This window comes from Carcharhinus amblyrhynchos, chromosome 16 (assembly GCF_965287045.1).
Source record: "Carcharhinus amblyrhynchos chromosome 16, sCarAmb.v2.hapA, whole genome shotgun sequence".
Taxonomy (NCBI): domain Eukaryota; kingdom Metazoa; phylum Chordata; class Chondrichthyes; order Carcharhiniformes; family Carcharhinidae; genus Carcharhinus; species Carcharhinus amblyrhynchos.
Genome location: NC_137339.1, coordinates 37,109,655 through 37,123,736, shown reverse-complemented (window position 1 = coordinate 37,123,736; position 14,082 = coordinate 37,109,655). Strand labels below are relative to the sequence as shown.

Here is a 14,082-nt window from a genome sequence, read left to right as displayed (position 1 = left end):
TTTTACCAGCACTAAAAACAAATGTTTCAGCAATAATACAATGAATGCAATATTGCATCTGTGCTGACAGATTTCAAAACTCCCAAGTCTAACTTGACAAAGATACAGTGGAAATTTCTGCTGCAGCAGATACAGTTAAAGCAACAGTTCCAGGAATGTGTTACTGCTTCAAAAGTCCGAATACCAGAATAACTCTATAACTTGTTAAGTGAGTCAATTGATTAGTTTCCAAAGAAATCTAAATTTAGTCTGTTGTGAGCTTTACCTCTAAATCTGAAAATAACACTTTTATTTGCAAATGTAGAAAAATATAGGTGCTCTCTTGCGCAATACCTGCAAGAAGGGCTCTGTATACTGAGGGTTAAAATGCTGATTTGTAACTGTAACCGTAAAAGTGCAGGACTGTCTGCAAAACTGATTCTTTCCTTTCTCTATTTCAGGGTCGACCACTGTCTTTTAAAACCTTCTTGATTTGGGTTTTAATTAGTATATACCAAGGTATGGAAATTACATTTTATTATGGTTTGTGGTGGCACAGCGGTTAGTACTGCTGCCTCACAGCACCAGGGACCTGGGTTCAATTCCAGCCTTGGGTGATTGTTAGTGTGGAGTTTGCATGTTCTGCCTATGTCTCTGGGTGCTCCAGTTTCCCCTCTCGGTCCAAGTTAGGTGGCTTGGCCGTGGTAAATTGCCCCTTAGTGTCCCAAGATGTGTAGGTTAGGGGGATTAGTGGGGTAAATGTGTGGGGTTATGGGGATTGAGCGGTGGGGTGGGCCTGAGTAAGATGCTCTATTAGAAAGTCGGTGCAAACTCGATGAGTCAAATGGCCTCTTCTGCAATGTAGGGATTCTATGATCTTACAAGTGGGTGTTTAAAAAAAAATCTTGTAATTCATGACCTCAGGGATTTCAGAAGTGGTTATAGGTAATTGTGTACCGTTGAAGTGTAGTCACTTATATAATAGAGAAACTCAGCTGCCAATTTGTACAAAGCTAGAGCACACAGACATCATTGTGATAATGTCCAGATAAACAATTTTAGTCACAATGATTTAGGGATAAATACTTAACCAAATACCTGAGAAGGACAGTGCAGTGGTATTGCTTTACCTCCACTTCAAACTATGCAGACCTCAGTTTAACGTCTCCTCCAAAAGATATTACCACCAATGGTACAACCTTCCTTTAGTGGTGCTCTGGAGTGTCAGCCTAGAATGGGATTTCAACTAACAATCCCTGAGACAGGAGTGCATTCACACAGAATTATTGCACTTTTGTCTCCATTCAATAAAGAATATCTGTACTTCTGCTTTGTTTTTTTTCAGGTGGTATAATAATGTATGGAGCTCTTTTGTTGTTTGACTCGGAGTTTGTACATGCGGTGGCCATTTCCTTTACCTCGCTTATTCTCACTGAGCTACTGATGGTGGCGCTAACTATCCAGACCTGGCACTGGCTCATGATTGTGGCCGAATTTCTTAGTCTTAGCTGCTACATTGCATCTCTTGTCTTCTTGCATGAATTTATTGGTAAGTCAACATCAAAACTTTGTCAAATGTACAAACAGCATATTTGTATTCTTTTCACAATCTTCCTATTAAATAAATGTTTTTGCCTTTCCTTTCCTGAATGTATTGATTTCCTGCAGTTTCACAGGGTGCCCTCCAATACCGTGCCAAGGTGGGCATTATTCATGATCTTAAAGTGGTCATTCAATGACAGAATTTTGCATTGAGTTTGAGAGTGAATTGGTTGAGCCCAAAACTAAGATCTTCAATCTAAACAAAGCAAGCTATACAGAGTATGGGAGGGTGGGTGAGTTGACAAAGGAAAGTAGGAGATTAGATTTAAAAAATATACTGATAGGCAATGGCAAACATTTAAAGTATTACTTAATAATTCACAACAAACATACACTCCCTTAACAAATACAGACCGCACTGAAAACATGGTTCAATCATGGCTAACAAAAAATGAAAGTTATATTAATTTAAAGGAATTATGTATTTATATCGTGAAAATGTAGTAAGCCCGAGGTCGAGGATTTTAAACATTAACAAACTGCCAACAAATTAAAAAAGAAAGAGAAACTAGAATGTGAGAGCAAACTTGCTAGAGATATAAAAACAGATTGCAAAAACTTCTCTAGGTAGGTAAGAAGGAGATGAGCAAAAGTAAACATGAGTCTCTGAAAGGAGAATCAGGGGAATAGAAACGAAGCAGATACACTAACCCTATTTATCTTCATGCCGGAAGAGAGACGAAAAAATACTGGAGGTAGTTGGGAAAGAGGATAGAGTGAAATTGAGGAATTTTAAGGATATTGGTCATTGTAAAGAATCAGTACTGTAAAAAGTAATGGAACAAAAAGCTAACAAATCATCTTGACCTGATAGGCTGTGATCCCAGTTATAACTGGGAGGATCCCAGAATGGGACCTAACTCGAAAGACTGTTACTTTAGTTTATAAAACGTGGATTCGGCAGCATGATGGCATAGTGGTTAGCACTGCTGATTTTTCTGTTTTATTCATTTTGTTTACGATTTACATAGACGATTTGGATTTGGGGACCAAATGTAGCGTGACAAAATTCGCAGATGACGCCAAGGTGGGTGGAAGAGCAAAGTGTGCAGATGACGCTGAAAGTCTGCAAAGGAATATAGATAACCTTAATGAGTGGGCGAGGCTTTGGCAGATGGAGTACAATATTGGTAAATGTGAGGTCATCCATTTTGGTAGGAATAACGGCAAAATAGACTATTATTTAAATGGTAAAAATGTGCAGCATGTTGCTGTGCAGAGAGACCTTGGTGTCCTTCTGCAAGAATCTCAAGAAGTTGATTTGCTGGTGCAGCAGGTAATTAAGAAGGCAAATGGAATTTTGTCCTTCATTGCTAGAGGGATGGAGTTTAAAAACAGCGAGATTATGTTGCACCTGTATAAGTTGCTGGTGAGGCCACACCTGGAGTATGTGTACAATTTTGGTTTCCTTACTTGAGAAGGGATATACTGGCAATGGAGGGGGTGCAGAGGAGATCCACTTGGTTGATTCCAGAGTTGAGAGGGTTGGCTTATGAGGAGAGACTGAGTAGACTGGGGCTATACTCATTAGAATGCAGAAGAATGAGGGGAGATCTTAAAGAAACATATAAGATTATGAAGGGAATAAGTAAGATAGAAGCAGGTAAGTTGTTTCCACTGGGGGGTGAAACTAGAACTAGGGGGCATAGCCTCAATCTCTTGTGAATCTGTGGAATTCCCTGCCCAGTGAAGGAGTTGAGGCTACCTCATTGAATGTTTTTAAGGCAAGGATAGATAAATTTTTGAACAGTAAAGGAATTAAGGGTTATGGTGAGTGAGCAGGTAAATGGATTTGAGTCCATGAAAAGATCAGCCATGATCTTATTGAAAGGTGGAGCAGGCTTGAGGGGCCAGAAGGCCTACTCCTGCTCCTGGTTCTTATGTTCTTATTCTATAATTCTAATGAGGAACAGAGTCACAGAACTGCTAATTAGTTTTAACATCAAGAAAAAACATTTATTAAACCTGAAAAGTGGGATATATTATACAATAATCCTTTGCTTCCCTCTTAGTTTAACAATTACACATACATTTTAAGATTAACATGACTTACAAAGTACATCTTAAACTACAGTTGTCTCATTAATACACAAAGTCCCTTTTAAGCACACAAGTTCACTGTGGTAGATACTACTTGTGCTGAACCCAAGTTAGTGCCTGTGGATTTCTCCCCAGAATCTCCCCACAAATGATCAAGTGAGAGTTTTCAAACTTCACTCCCAAAAACACACTTCAAAATCTTCTCATAATAATGCTTTCCCATAACAGTTTCGTTCTGAAAATCAGTCCAGGATTTTCAAATGACAGTTCTAAATAACGCTTCCTCTCCACTTTTAACTGCAAATCCAGTTCAGGATTTTACACCAACTGCTTTAGGATTCATTTGTCTTGGCTGCTGTCACAGTTGCTTTAACTCTCAAGTCCAAGATTCTTAATAAAATGACAGCAAATGTTATATCTACCTCTGAAGGTCTGAGGTTCCACTTTACATCTGGTTACTGCAATTGTCTCTTAACTCACAACACTTTCTTTACTCTTCTGAACAGTACTGTGGTCTCCGTTCACGTACCTTCAGTCATCTTAGACAGTCTTTCTGTCACAATTCTGTTGTTATCTGAACTGTATCTTGTTCCTTAAGAAGTTGCATCCTTGCATCTCCCTTGTCCTTGCCAGCGTCTCCTAGCAGAGTTGAGAGCAGTTCAGTCCTCAGTGACCTCTCTCCACCTGCCAACAAATTCAGCCAAAGCTAAAACGTAATAACTTTTTTGTATTCTTATAAGGCCCCAGTTGCTAAGCAACAACTATTGGTTCAATTATTCTTTATGCTGTAACCCTCTCTAAGCACAATAGAACCATTGTTGAAATTGAAGCCAACCCCCCCCCCACACAGACACCTTTGTCCATCATGAATCTAGCTACAGGTTTTCACCGTTATGGGCACAAAAACATTAAATTAAACCCACTTAAAACTATTTATAACATTTACCAATACAAGTATAAATCCCTGAAAACTATCTTTGTTTTCCTAACACTGGCTACTGAGTAAGTGAATGCATTGATTTTGATTTTTCCACAATCCTGTAGATTCTAGCACAGTTTTCATAGATTAGAAGTAACATAGCCTCATAATTCAGACTGAGCAGGAGGGAGATATGGATCTGTGGCCAGTTATCCTGAAGTTAGTAGGAAATATATTAGAAGCTATTATTGGAGAATGATGACAGAGCACAGAAAATCATAATATGATTGGGAAGAGCCAACACAGACCTATAGAAGTAAATTCATCTTTGATCAATCTGTTTGAGTTTTTTTTGATGTTGTGACTGATAGGCTGGATAAGGGGAAATGAGTGGATTCAATGTGTTTGAATATTCAGATCCAAGTTAGCGCAGCAGATGCATGAGAACACTACTATTGACAAGTTCTTTGCCAAGTACACACTATCCTGACTTCGAGCTATATTACTATTCCTTCATTGACACTGGGGCAAAATTCTGGAACTCCCTTCTTAACAGCGCTCTGGGTGTAACTGCATCACATGGATGGCAGCAGTTCAAGAAGGCATCTCATCACCTCCTTCTCAAGAGCAATAAAGGATGAGCAATAAATGCTGGCCGAGCCAGCAATACTCACATCCCTAGAAGAAAAGGAAATCTGGCAATGCAGTCCACTGGTACATGACTAGCAAAGTTAGGCTGCTTCCTTTAAACTCAAATTATAATGGGAACCATTTTGAAACTATTGTCGCCCAATCTCATGACTCCTGGTGACCCTTGGAGCAGTAGTTCACTGCTGTTGTCCCGAGCCACAGGTTATACTTGATGTCACCTCCACTATCATCAGCTGTTTATGGCAGGCCAAGGTAAAATAACATGAATGGTGCTGCAGAATGTAACTGGCCAAGTTTACCTATGTACAATAATGGCTTTCGTAACAAACATATGTACATATTTGCAGCTAAAAATGCCAGCAAGAATGAAAACATTTGGTGCAGATGGAAAATTATTCTGGGTTCTCAGTTTCTATTCACCTAGCTGAAATTTTTAATTATTCAGTATTAACGCAAGTGGATGCAGTTTCAATTATCATAGCTAGTGGAAAACAAAATAACTGTGGCGAACCAGTGCTTCAGTGGGAAATTTAACTTACCACAGTGAATCTATTATACTCAAACCAAAGTGGCCTGGTATCTCCAACGAACAGCAATCCGATTGTGAGGAGATAAGCTTGAAATGCATCTGCCTTGAGTGGGATGTTGCCATCGTGACGTCAGGGGAGGCTGGAGGATGTGTGGGAGCAGCTCGGTTCATGGCTCCTCCACTTCCCTACGGCTCAGGTGACATCATTATGGTTGCCCTCCTACTCTCAGGAAGCGGATGTTGTTCAGCTCGTTTTCTTTTTGTTGCAAAGAAACTGAATGTGGCCCATGAATATGGGTTGCGATTTCACAGGGTTTCCGGTGTGATTGAAAACTTCACCTTTATTGCAGGAGTTTTCACTAGAATAGGAAAGGTTAGAGATGTTTCAAGTTTTAAAGTTTATTTATTCATGTCACAAGTAGGCTTACATTAACACAGCAACGAAGTCACTGTGAAAATCCCTGAGTCACCACACTCCAATACCTGTTCGGGTACACTGAGAGAGAATTTAGAACGGTACGTCTAAACCAGCACGTCTTTTGGAGGAAACCGTGCAGACGTGGGGAGAATGTGCAAACTCCCAGTGACCCAAGCTGGGAATTGAACCCTGGCGCTGTGAGGCAGCAGTGCCGCCCCGTGTCATGTTTAAGTCAAGTTCAGAGGAAGGGCAAGGGCAGGAGGAGAGAAGAACAGGGAAGACTTGTGATAGCGTGGAAGAGAGGAAAGCTTCAGTGACAAAAGGGATGATGGAGCACGAAAGATAGGGTGTGTTTGGAGGAATTTTAAATGGAAAAGTAGAATTATCATCAAAGGCCGCAGATTCATCTCTTCACCTTAATGAATTGCGAGCTTTTCCATTGCTTTTGCCTCTATGCTAACTTCTTAAGCCAAACCTCTAGATCTTCTTATTGTGAGCTGTCAACATAATGTTGGTTGTCTCAACTGCTGCACTTCCCTCACTGTCTCTAACTGATCTCCCTCTCAACTTGTAAAGTGTAAACATGTGAATTAGGAGTAGGCCACTCAGCCCATCAATTCTGCATTGCAACTCGAGCAGATCATGGTTGACTGATTGTAACCTCATTCTTTCCTAATCAAGAATCTATCTCACTCTAACTGGAATAATATTAGTATCAGTACTAGTATTGCACCAGTATCTTGCCCATGTGCCCATTCTTCATGTCACAAAGTAGCCAGGTTTTTTGAATCACGACTATGCTGAAATTTGTTCCCATGTATTTAGCTTCAGATATCACAAGATAACTGTAAGAAGTAAGTCTTCATGCTTACCGAGACTTGAATTGAAGCTGCCCAAATACATGTTACATTGGATTCTTGCATCCAGCAGGCCAAGACTAAGAGTGGCACAGTGGTTAGCACAGCTGCCTCATAGCATCAAGGACCTGAGTTCAATTCCTGGCTTGGGTCAATTGTCTGTGTGGAGTCTGCACATTCTCCCTGTGTCTGCGTGGGTTTCCTCCGGGCGCTCCATTTTCCTCCCATGTGCTGGTTAGGTGCATTAGTCAGGCTAAATTCTCCCTCACTGTGCCCGAACAGATGCTGGAGTGTGGCAGGTTTGGGATTTTCACTGTAACTTCATTACAGAGTTAATGTAAGCCTACTTATAACGCAAATGGGAAAAAAAAACGCCTTCACCCCAAATCTGAGCTGGATGTGCACTCAAAACCCAGAATGAAAAAGCATTACTCAACTAGTCAGTGAAGACATGGATATTTATAAAACCCCTGATTGTCAGCAGCGACATACTGAGATCCATAGATTCAGTAACCATAGCGATCTTCTGTTTAATTTTTACCCTATTTTAAGGTGATTTGTACTCCTGCCTCTTGAATGTCTTTTAGGTGCTTGCCATTTTTAGGCCCATTGATAACCATTCCTGACTTTTGGCCATTGGAGCATATGGTGGAGTCCACACTCCACGTGGAAACATTTGGATTCCTTCTTGTGGTGTGAGAAAGTGAAAACTTCCGTCAATGTTCTGAAGAGCTGATACACTGAGCCACAATGTTACTGGTTCAACATTGATACATTGTTTTACACTGCCCTGGAAATGTTGTTTCTACTGATGGCAGAAGTGTCAGTGTTTGCTTTTAATTTGTAAAACTGACAGTAATTTCTGGTATCTGCGCATGCAGTTAAGTGTGAAACCAGAAGTTGCTGTCATTGACACCCTGCTCCTCCACAGGGTACTCTGTTGTAGTTTTTGCTAATGCTTTCAGCACAGAATCAATGATTTGATGGCATTCAGGAACATTGAAGTCATCAGTCTGAACAGCACACCAAGTTGTAGAATTCTTAGTCAACAAATCAAGTTGCAAAAGTCACTATCATTCACTTTTTCACATTATTCTTTCTTACTGAATGAGAAGTAACTGAGATTTAAATAGCAGACTATGTCACATATTGTGTAGAACAACCTCGCTGGCCCTGAAAATCTAATTGTAGAAGTCTGAAGTATCATTCTCTCTATTGCATGATAATTCCATTGATTCTTAAGGTAACCAAAATTCCCATTTTCTCAGCTCCTACCTTAATCTCATGTGTAAGACAAAATATTTATTTTGATCTCCTAAACATGTTGAAAAAGTGAATGATTATCAGTGTCTTTTGCCACTTGCCACAATAATCCCCAATGGATGGTGCCAGAGTGGAATTGCACTGTATTAGGGAAAATCAATATTGCCCCCTAAATCTTTGTGGTCAGCTTTCTTTGATGTCAGCACAATTCTATCAATTGAGCCCAAGAAAATTGCTCTGATTACAATTTGGAAACAAGAGAAGAGCTACGTCTGTAACTAATGCTTTGTTTGCTTTTCTGTTGCAGATGTCTACTTCATCATCACTTTACCCTTCCTGTGGAAAGTCACAGTGATCACTCTCGTCAGCTGCCTTCCCTTGTACGTACTGAAATACCTGAGAAGACGATTCTCGCCACCAAGCTACTCCAAGCTTACCTCATAGATGCTGAGACTGAGATAATAATCACACCCCACTAGGGGCTAACATCCAACAATTTGAGAAATTTATTTGACAATTTCAAGTACTACTGATGGACTAAAATGATAACTATAACAGTCATGACCAACTGATGAATAACAATTGGCCAGCAAGCACGCTCAGAGATGCAGCCCATTACTTCAGAGTCGTACCATTTAACAGCAACCAGAGTCAAAAAGGGAATCATTGTACTGTTCAAAAGCGGGAAGTTGGTCAGAAAAAGGGTCCATGAGGCAAAAGGGATTGCGACTAACTTGATGAAACAAAGTGAGCCACTGACACAAATATATATGAAATGTGTCCCTCTTCAATTATTGCTTTATTTCCTTTGTGACCTATTTTCACAATTTTTCAGGAATTTTAATTGTTGATCTATTTTCATTCCCCTCCATGTGTTCATCTTGGTTGCTTTCAATCATGTCTTGTAGATAGTGACAACAACACCAAGACCGAGACCTTCGGGTCTCCGGATAATTGCAGACCAAACAGTTCCCAGATTACACTAAGCACCCCATCAGATGTTCCAATGCAATGACTCTGTGGAAATTTTCCAGGAAGTTTAAGTTCCATTGCACAATTCTTTTGCTGCCTTGGACCCTCGGAAAATCTCTCCAACTCGGAGTTAGTTTCACAGATTTTGGATGGTTCAGATTTACTGATCTAGATAGTTACCCAGAAAATGTTATAGACAGATTAAATCTTAGTCTTAAGACATGGGTAACTATAGAACTGACTCCCTCCAATCATCCACATTGATTCCCTCCTGAACCCACTTGACCCAAAGTGACTAGCCACCATCACCTGACTAACCAATTTCTCCCCCAGCTTGACTAAACCCATCACTCGCTCCGCCCACTGACCTGACCTGACTAGTTCTCATCACTTGACATGTTTCAACCCTCTGACCTGACCCAACCTCACCACCCTACCATCTATCACCTTACCCCCTCACCCACTACCATTCAAGCCATAGCTTCACAAAGAAACAATGGGACAGTTAAACTCTACTTACCAGAAAACTGCAGCTGGTGCCATAAAAAAGGGTGGTGGGTGCCTGGAACTGACTGCTGGGGGAGGTAGTAGAAGCAGATATGATACTAACTTTTAAGGGACATCTGGACAAATACATGAATAGGATGGGAATAGAGGGATACGATCCCCGGAAAAGTGGGAGTTTTAATTCAAATGGGCAATGTGGCCGGTGCAGGCTTGGAGGGCCGGAAGGCCTGTTCCTACATTGTAATTTTCTTTGCTCTTTGTTAGAAAGGGAGTATTGTTTCTGTAGGAATTCTCTCCACTCCTCCCTTTGAGGCTTCCTGCACTGTCTGAGTTCTACAGGGTCCTCCATTGGAAGATTGCCCTGAAACGTCAGAGGAAGGTAACTTTTTTTTTTGTCTGATCATCGTTGGAAAGAAGGGTCCCTGATACTGGACTGAAGACTTCGGTCACTGGTTCAACCTGAGCTTGTTGATGGCACTTTCTATGTGAATTGCCGGAATGAACACATAAGGGCATGTTTTTCATCTACATCAGAACATTTTGTTCATACGCTAATGTATCATAGAGCTAATTTGCTTTTGAATGCATTACAAATGTGTGTCTTGAATGTGTCATGGCCTACATATGCACTTTATAACCAATACAAACTTTACCGTAGGAGATTAATCACTTAGACTGACTAATCACCTACATTTCTTATCCTGTGTTCAGAAGGGGGTTTTTCTTGAAGCTTCTATCAGATCTGATGTCTGATGCTTTGATGAATGAAACGAGGATGATGACTTGGACTAACATTGTTTCTGTAAAATAATTACAAAGCCACATTCTCTCTTTACTTCATCTAATTGCTCTTTTAAATAATGGTAGCACTAAAATTGCTCATTATTTCTCCCTCCCCAGCGCATGAGTGTTTGTTTTAATATCTCTGTTCTTGACTTGATAAGAGAACCGTAAAAAGAGTAGAATAACTGTGCCAAGAGGTTGAATTTTATTTAAATAATTAATGTGAAAACATGTTTTTCATTGTAGGTTAGATAAAGGGATTGAAGTACATACTGATTATTTAATGATGACACTGTACCTAGGTATAAATGGAGTGAAAAGTGAGAATAGCTCGATCATTGTTTGTGATAATCATCCTCTCTGTCAGTAACATTGAACTTGATGTTGGCCTGTACAAGGGAAAAATGTACATGTCAATATTTTATTATACTATGGAAACTTGTACATTTTGACCACACTAAGCAGTGCTGCCTGCAAACATTTTACATTTTCTTTAAAGAGTTTTACTTATCAAATCTAACTGACTGCTTTCTAACTAGAACAGTGCTTCCCAAACTTTATCCGTACCTAAAAGAATGCCCCCCCCCCAAACTTTATCCCTGCCATGACCCCATTTAATGCAAGATAATTGGTGCTACCTGAGAGTGAGAACAGTAGAGGCATGGTAGGAGGAAGAGTTGCTCAGCAGGGTGGGGGGGGTCAATGGTTTTCTCCTCAACTGTTTTGAAGACTCTGATGGACTCTCAAAGCGAGGAATCCTACACGCCTGTGTAAAGGACCCTCAAACCCATGGCCGATCCTCGAGAGTCTGTTCTCAACAGTTTCACTGGAGTTGCGACCCACAGTTTAAAATCCTCCGAACCTGGAGCAGCATTGATTTAATGATTTCCATTAACTTACGATAGCTGCTGTGTTTGATTTCCAACCTTCAACTCTTGGCTCTGCAGCCCTGGACTCTTGTTTCGTTAAGGCCAATAAGGTTTACATGGAATTATAACAATTGCCCAGTGTGGGTAACATCTGTATGTATGTATGCCTTTAAAATGATGTGTATGAGTAATATGTCTGATAAAGGTCTAAAAGCTGTATTTATTGTGATGCTGACACTTGTTGAAGTTTTTGTGAATTGGGACAACTGAATATGAAAGCTGTAAGGGGAGTGATATATATTCACAGTGTTTTCCTGCGTCCTCAGTGAGCTAATTAACTTCTCAAAAAGGGCATGATGATCACGGTGCTTTCTTTGTAATCCTTATTACTGGGGGTAGGGAAGAAAAGCAGACTCGTTGCACTTCCATTCCATTTGCTGATCAGTGCGGTTGTCTGTTGACTAAGTTGTCAACATCCTGTGGCATCTTATTCGAGCTGGGACTAAGAAAATAAACACTTAACTGATTGGATAATTTAAATTCTGTCCTGAGCATCAACACTCAAAGTCCAGATCTCTGATTGTAGCACCTGAAGTCCAGATACTCACCAGAAACTTCTGACCTGGCCCACGGCGCAGCTGCAGTGAATAGAGTTTTAACTAAGCAACAAATTCTCCATTCCCGCTGGCAGCAGGGGTGGGATGAACAGGATCGGAGAATTCCCACCCTATATTTTTTCCATTGCCTGGGATCTGGAGGAGACTGTGGACGGGATTGTCCAGCCGTGCTCGTCCCAAAACCAGAAATTCCCACCCAAGATCAACAGATCTTTGCATGGTCCACACCGCCCCCCACCCACCCCCTCCATCTATGATTCCTGTGGGTGGGTGGGATGGGAAAATTCCAGTTTGTGAGTATAATTTCTTTCTGATCAAATGGAACGGCTAAATAAAAATCTAATGCAGATTCTCTATTTAAAATTGGTGTTCATGCTACAGTCACCCATCCCTATGGAGTCTGAAGAAGTACTTAACCATGAGGTATGTCTGAAACATAAAGGCGTCTCACCTGGCTGCCTTCATGCAAGTATTAGTAGCTGGTTTCCAACGGCTACTAGCTGAGAGCTGGAGATGTTTGCAGTCTGTCTCATTGCCCCAAGGATTATGATATACGATAAGGTGAGGAACAAAAAAAACTGGGCAAAATAATAATGGGACAAAAATTTTAAAATAGTATTACCTGCCAAACATACATTAATTTCAGTTCTACAGAGCAATATACTTGCGCATTTCCTCAGCAGATGAGATTTGTGTTTGGCAAAATGAAATCTATTTATTGTCCTGTTTATGTTCCTAATTATGATTGAATCGAATTGCTTTGTGAAATGTATTCACTTGTTAATTCATTAATGACATAATACATTTGGTGCAGTTTCTACAATACCTATTTTTCATGCCATTGATTAACATTCCTAATTATCTGCTTTAAAAAAAATGCTTCATTTCCTTTCTGGCTCCAACTGAATATTTTTAAAACTTCCTTTAATCAGAGATTGTCATCCAATTCACAGTGCCTTGTAGGTGAGTTTACAATTTAAGTGTCTCCAGTCACTACATGTACCTTGGATAATGATTTACAATTGATGCCACTCACGGGACATTTCTTGGAAGCTTGATTCTTTCATTAAAAGTACAAATGTGTCCGCCCTTTTCATTGACTGCCACCATATCATCCATGTTTTCCTCTAATTTTTTGCATGTATCTCCATTGTCTTAAGGTGAGAAAGCCCCTTGGAAGCTATCTGTCCAGGTCACCCTCTTCATCAAAAATATCTTGAAGGGTAACTCTAATTTTAATCAGGATTATATTTGCTGAAGTATCCAGTTTGATAATTTCTAGAACAGATATTGAGGAAAACAGTATTTATGCGGGTGTTGTTCCTATTTATAATCCACCTGGCCTTTCGTACCTGTTGGCATGAAGCTCAGTCTGCTGCTATTGTTCCTGTAACCAGTCACTGGTTGCTGGTTACTGATTGGATATGAATGTGTCCTCTGAATTTCTTCCATCCTGTTGAGTGCCTTCTTGTTCATCATCTGGGGCAGCACAGTGGTTAGCACTGCTGCCTCACAGCGCCAGGGACCTGGGTTCAATTCCGGCCTCAGGTCATTGTCTGAGTGGAATTGCACATTCTTTCCGTGCCTGTGTGGGTTTCCTCCAGGTGCTCTGGTTTTCTCCCACAGTCCAAAGATGTGCAGGCTAGGTTGATAGGCCATGCTAAGTTAACAAAAGTGTTTTGATTTGATTTATTATTGTCACATGTATTAATATACAATGAAAAGTATTGTTTCTTGTGCGCTATACAGATAAAACATACCATTCATAGAGAAGGAAATGAGAGAGTGCAGAATGTAGTGTTACAGTCATAGCTAGGGTGTAGAGAAAGATCAATTTAATGCAAGATCGTGTCAGGGGATTAGCAGGGTAAATCTTTGTGGTTACAGAATTAGGGCCTGGGTGGGATTGTGGTCGGTGCACATTTTGATGGGCTAAATGGCCTCCTTCTGCACTGGAGGGATTCTGTGATGTTTGCATGTTGCATGCAGAGGTTCAGCATCACCGTGCAGACTTTCACCATGAATACCCTTGTTTCTGGAAATCCCTCAGCAAACCCAACAATAATCTTCAAATCA

General features: G+C 40.4%; 1 protein-coding gene across 1 annotated transcript in view; it reads left to right on the top strand.

Annotated features, from left to right (window-relative positions):
* atp9a (ATPase phospholipid transporting 9A) overlaps positions 1–11,618 on the top strand; it is a 179,232-nt gene extending 167,614 nt beyond the window's left edge. The window contains exons 26-28 of the mRNA XM_080205002.1: positions 441–498; positions 1,325–1,528; positions 8,566–11,618. Coding sequence (XP_080061128.1) covers positions 441–498; positions 1,325–1,528; positions 8,566–8,702 — 399 coding nt within the window. The 3' untranslated portion in view covers positions 8,703–11,618. The remainder of the gene's footprint in view (positions 1–440; positions 499–1,324; positions 1,529–8,565) is intronic.
* The last annotated feature ends 2,464 nt before the right edge of the window (positions 11,619–14,082 follow it).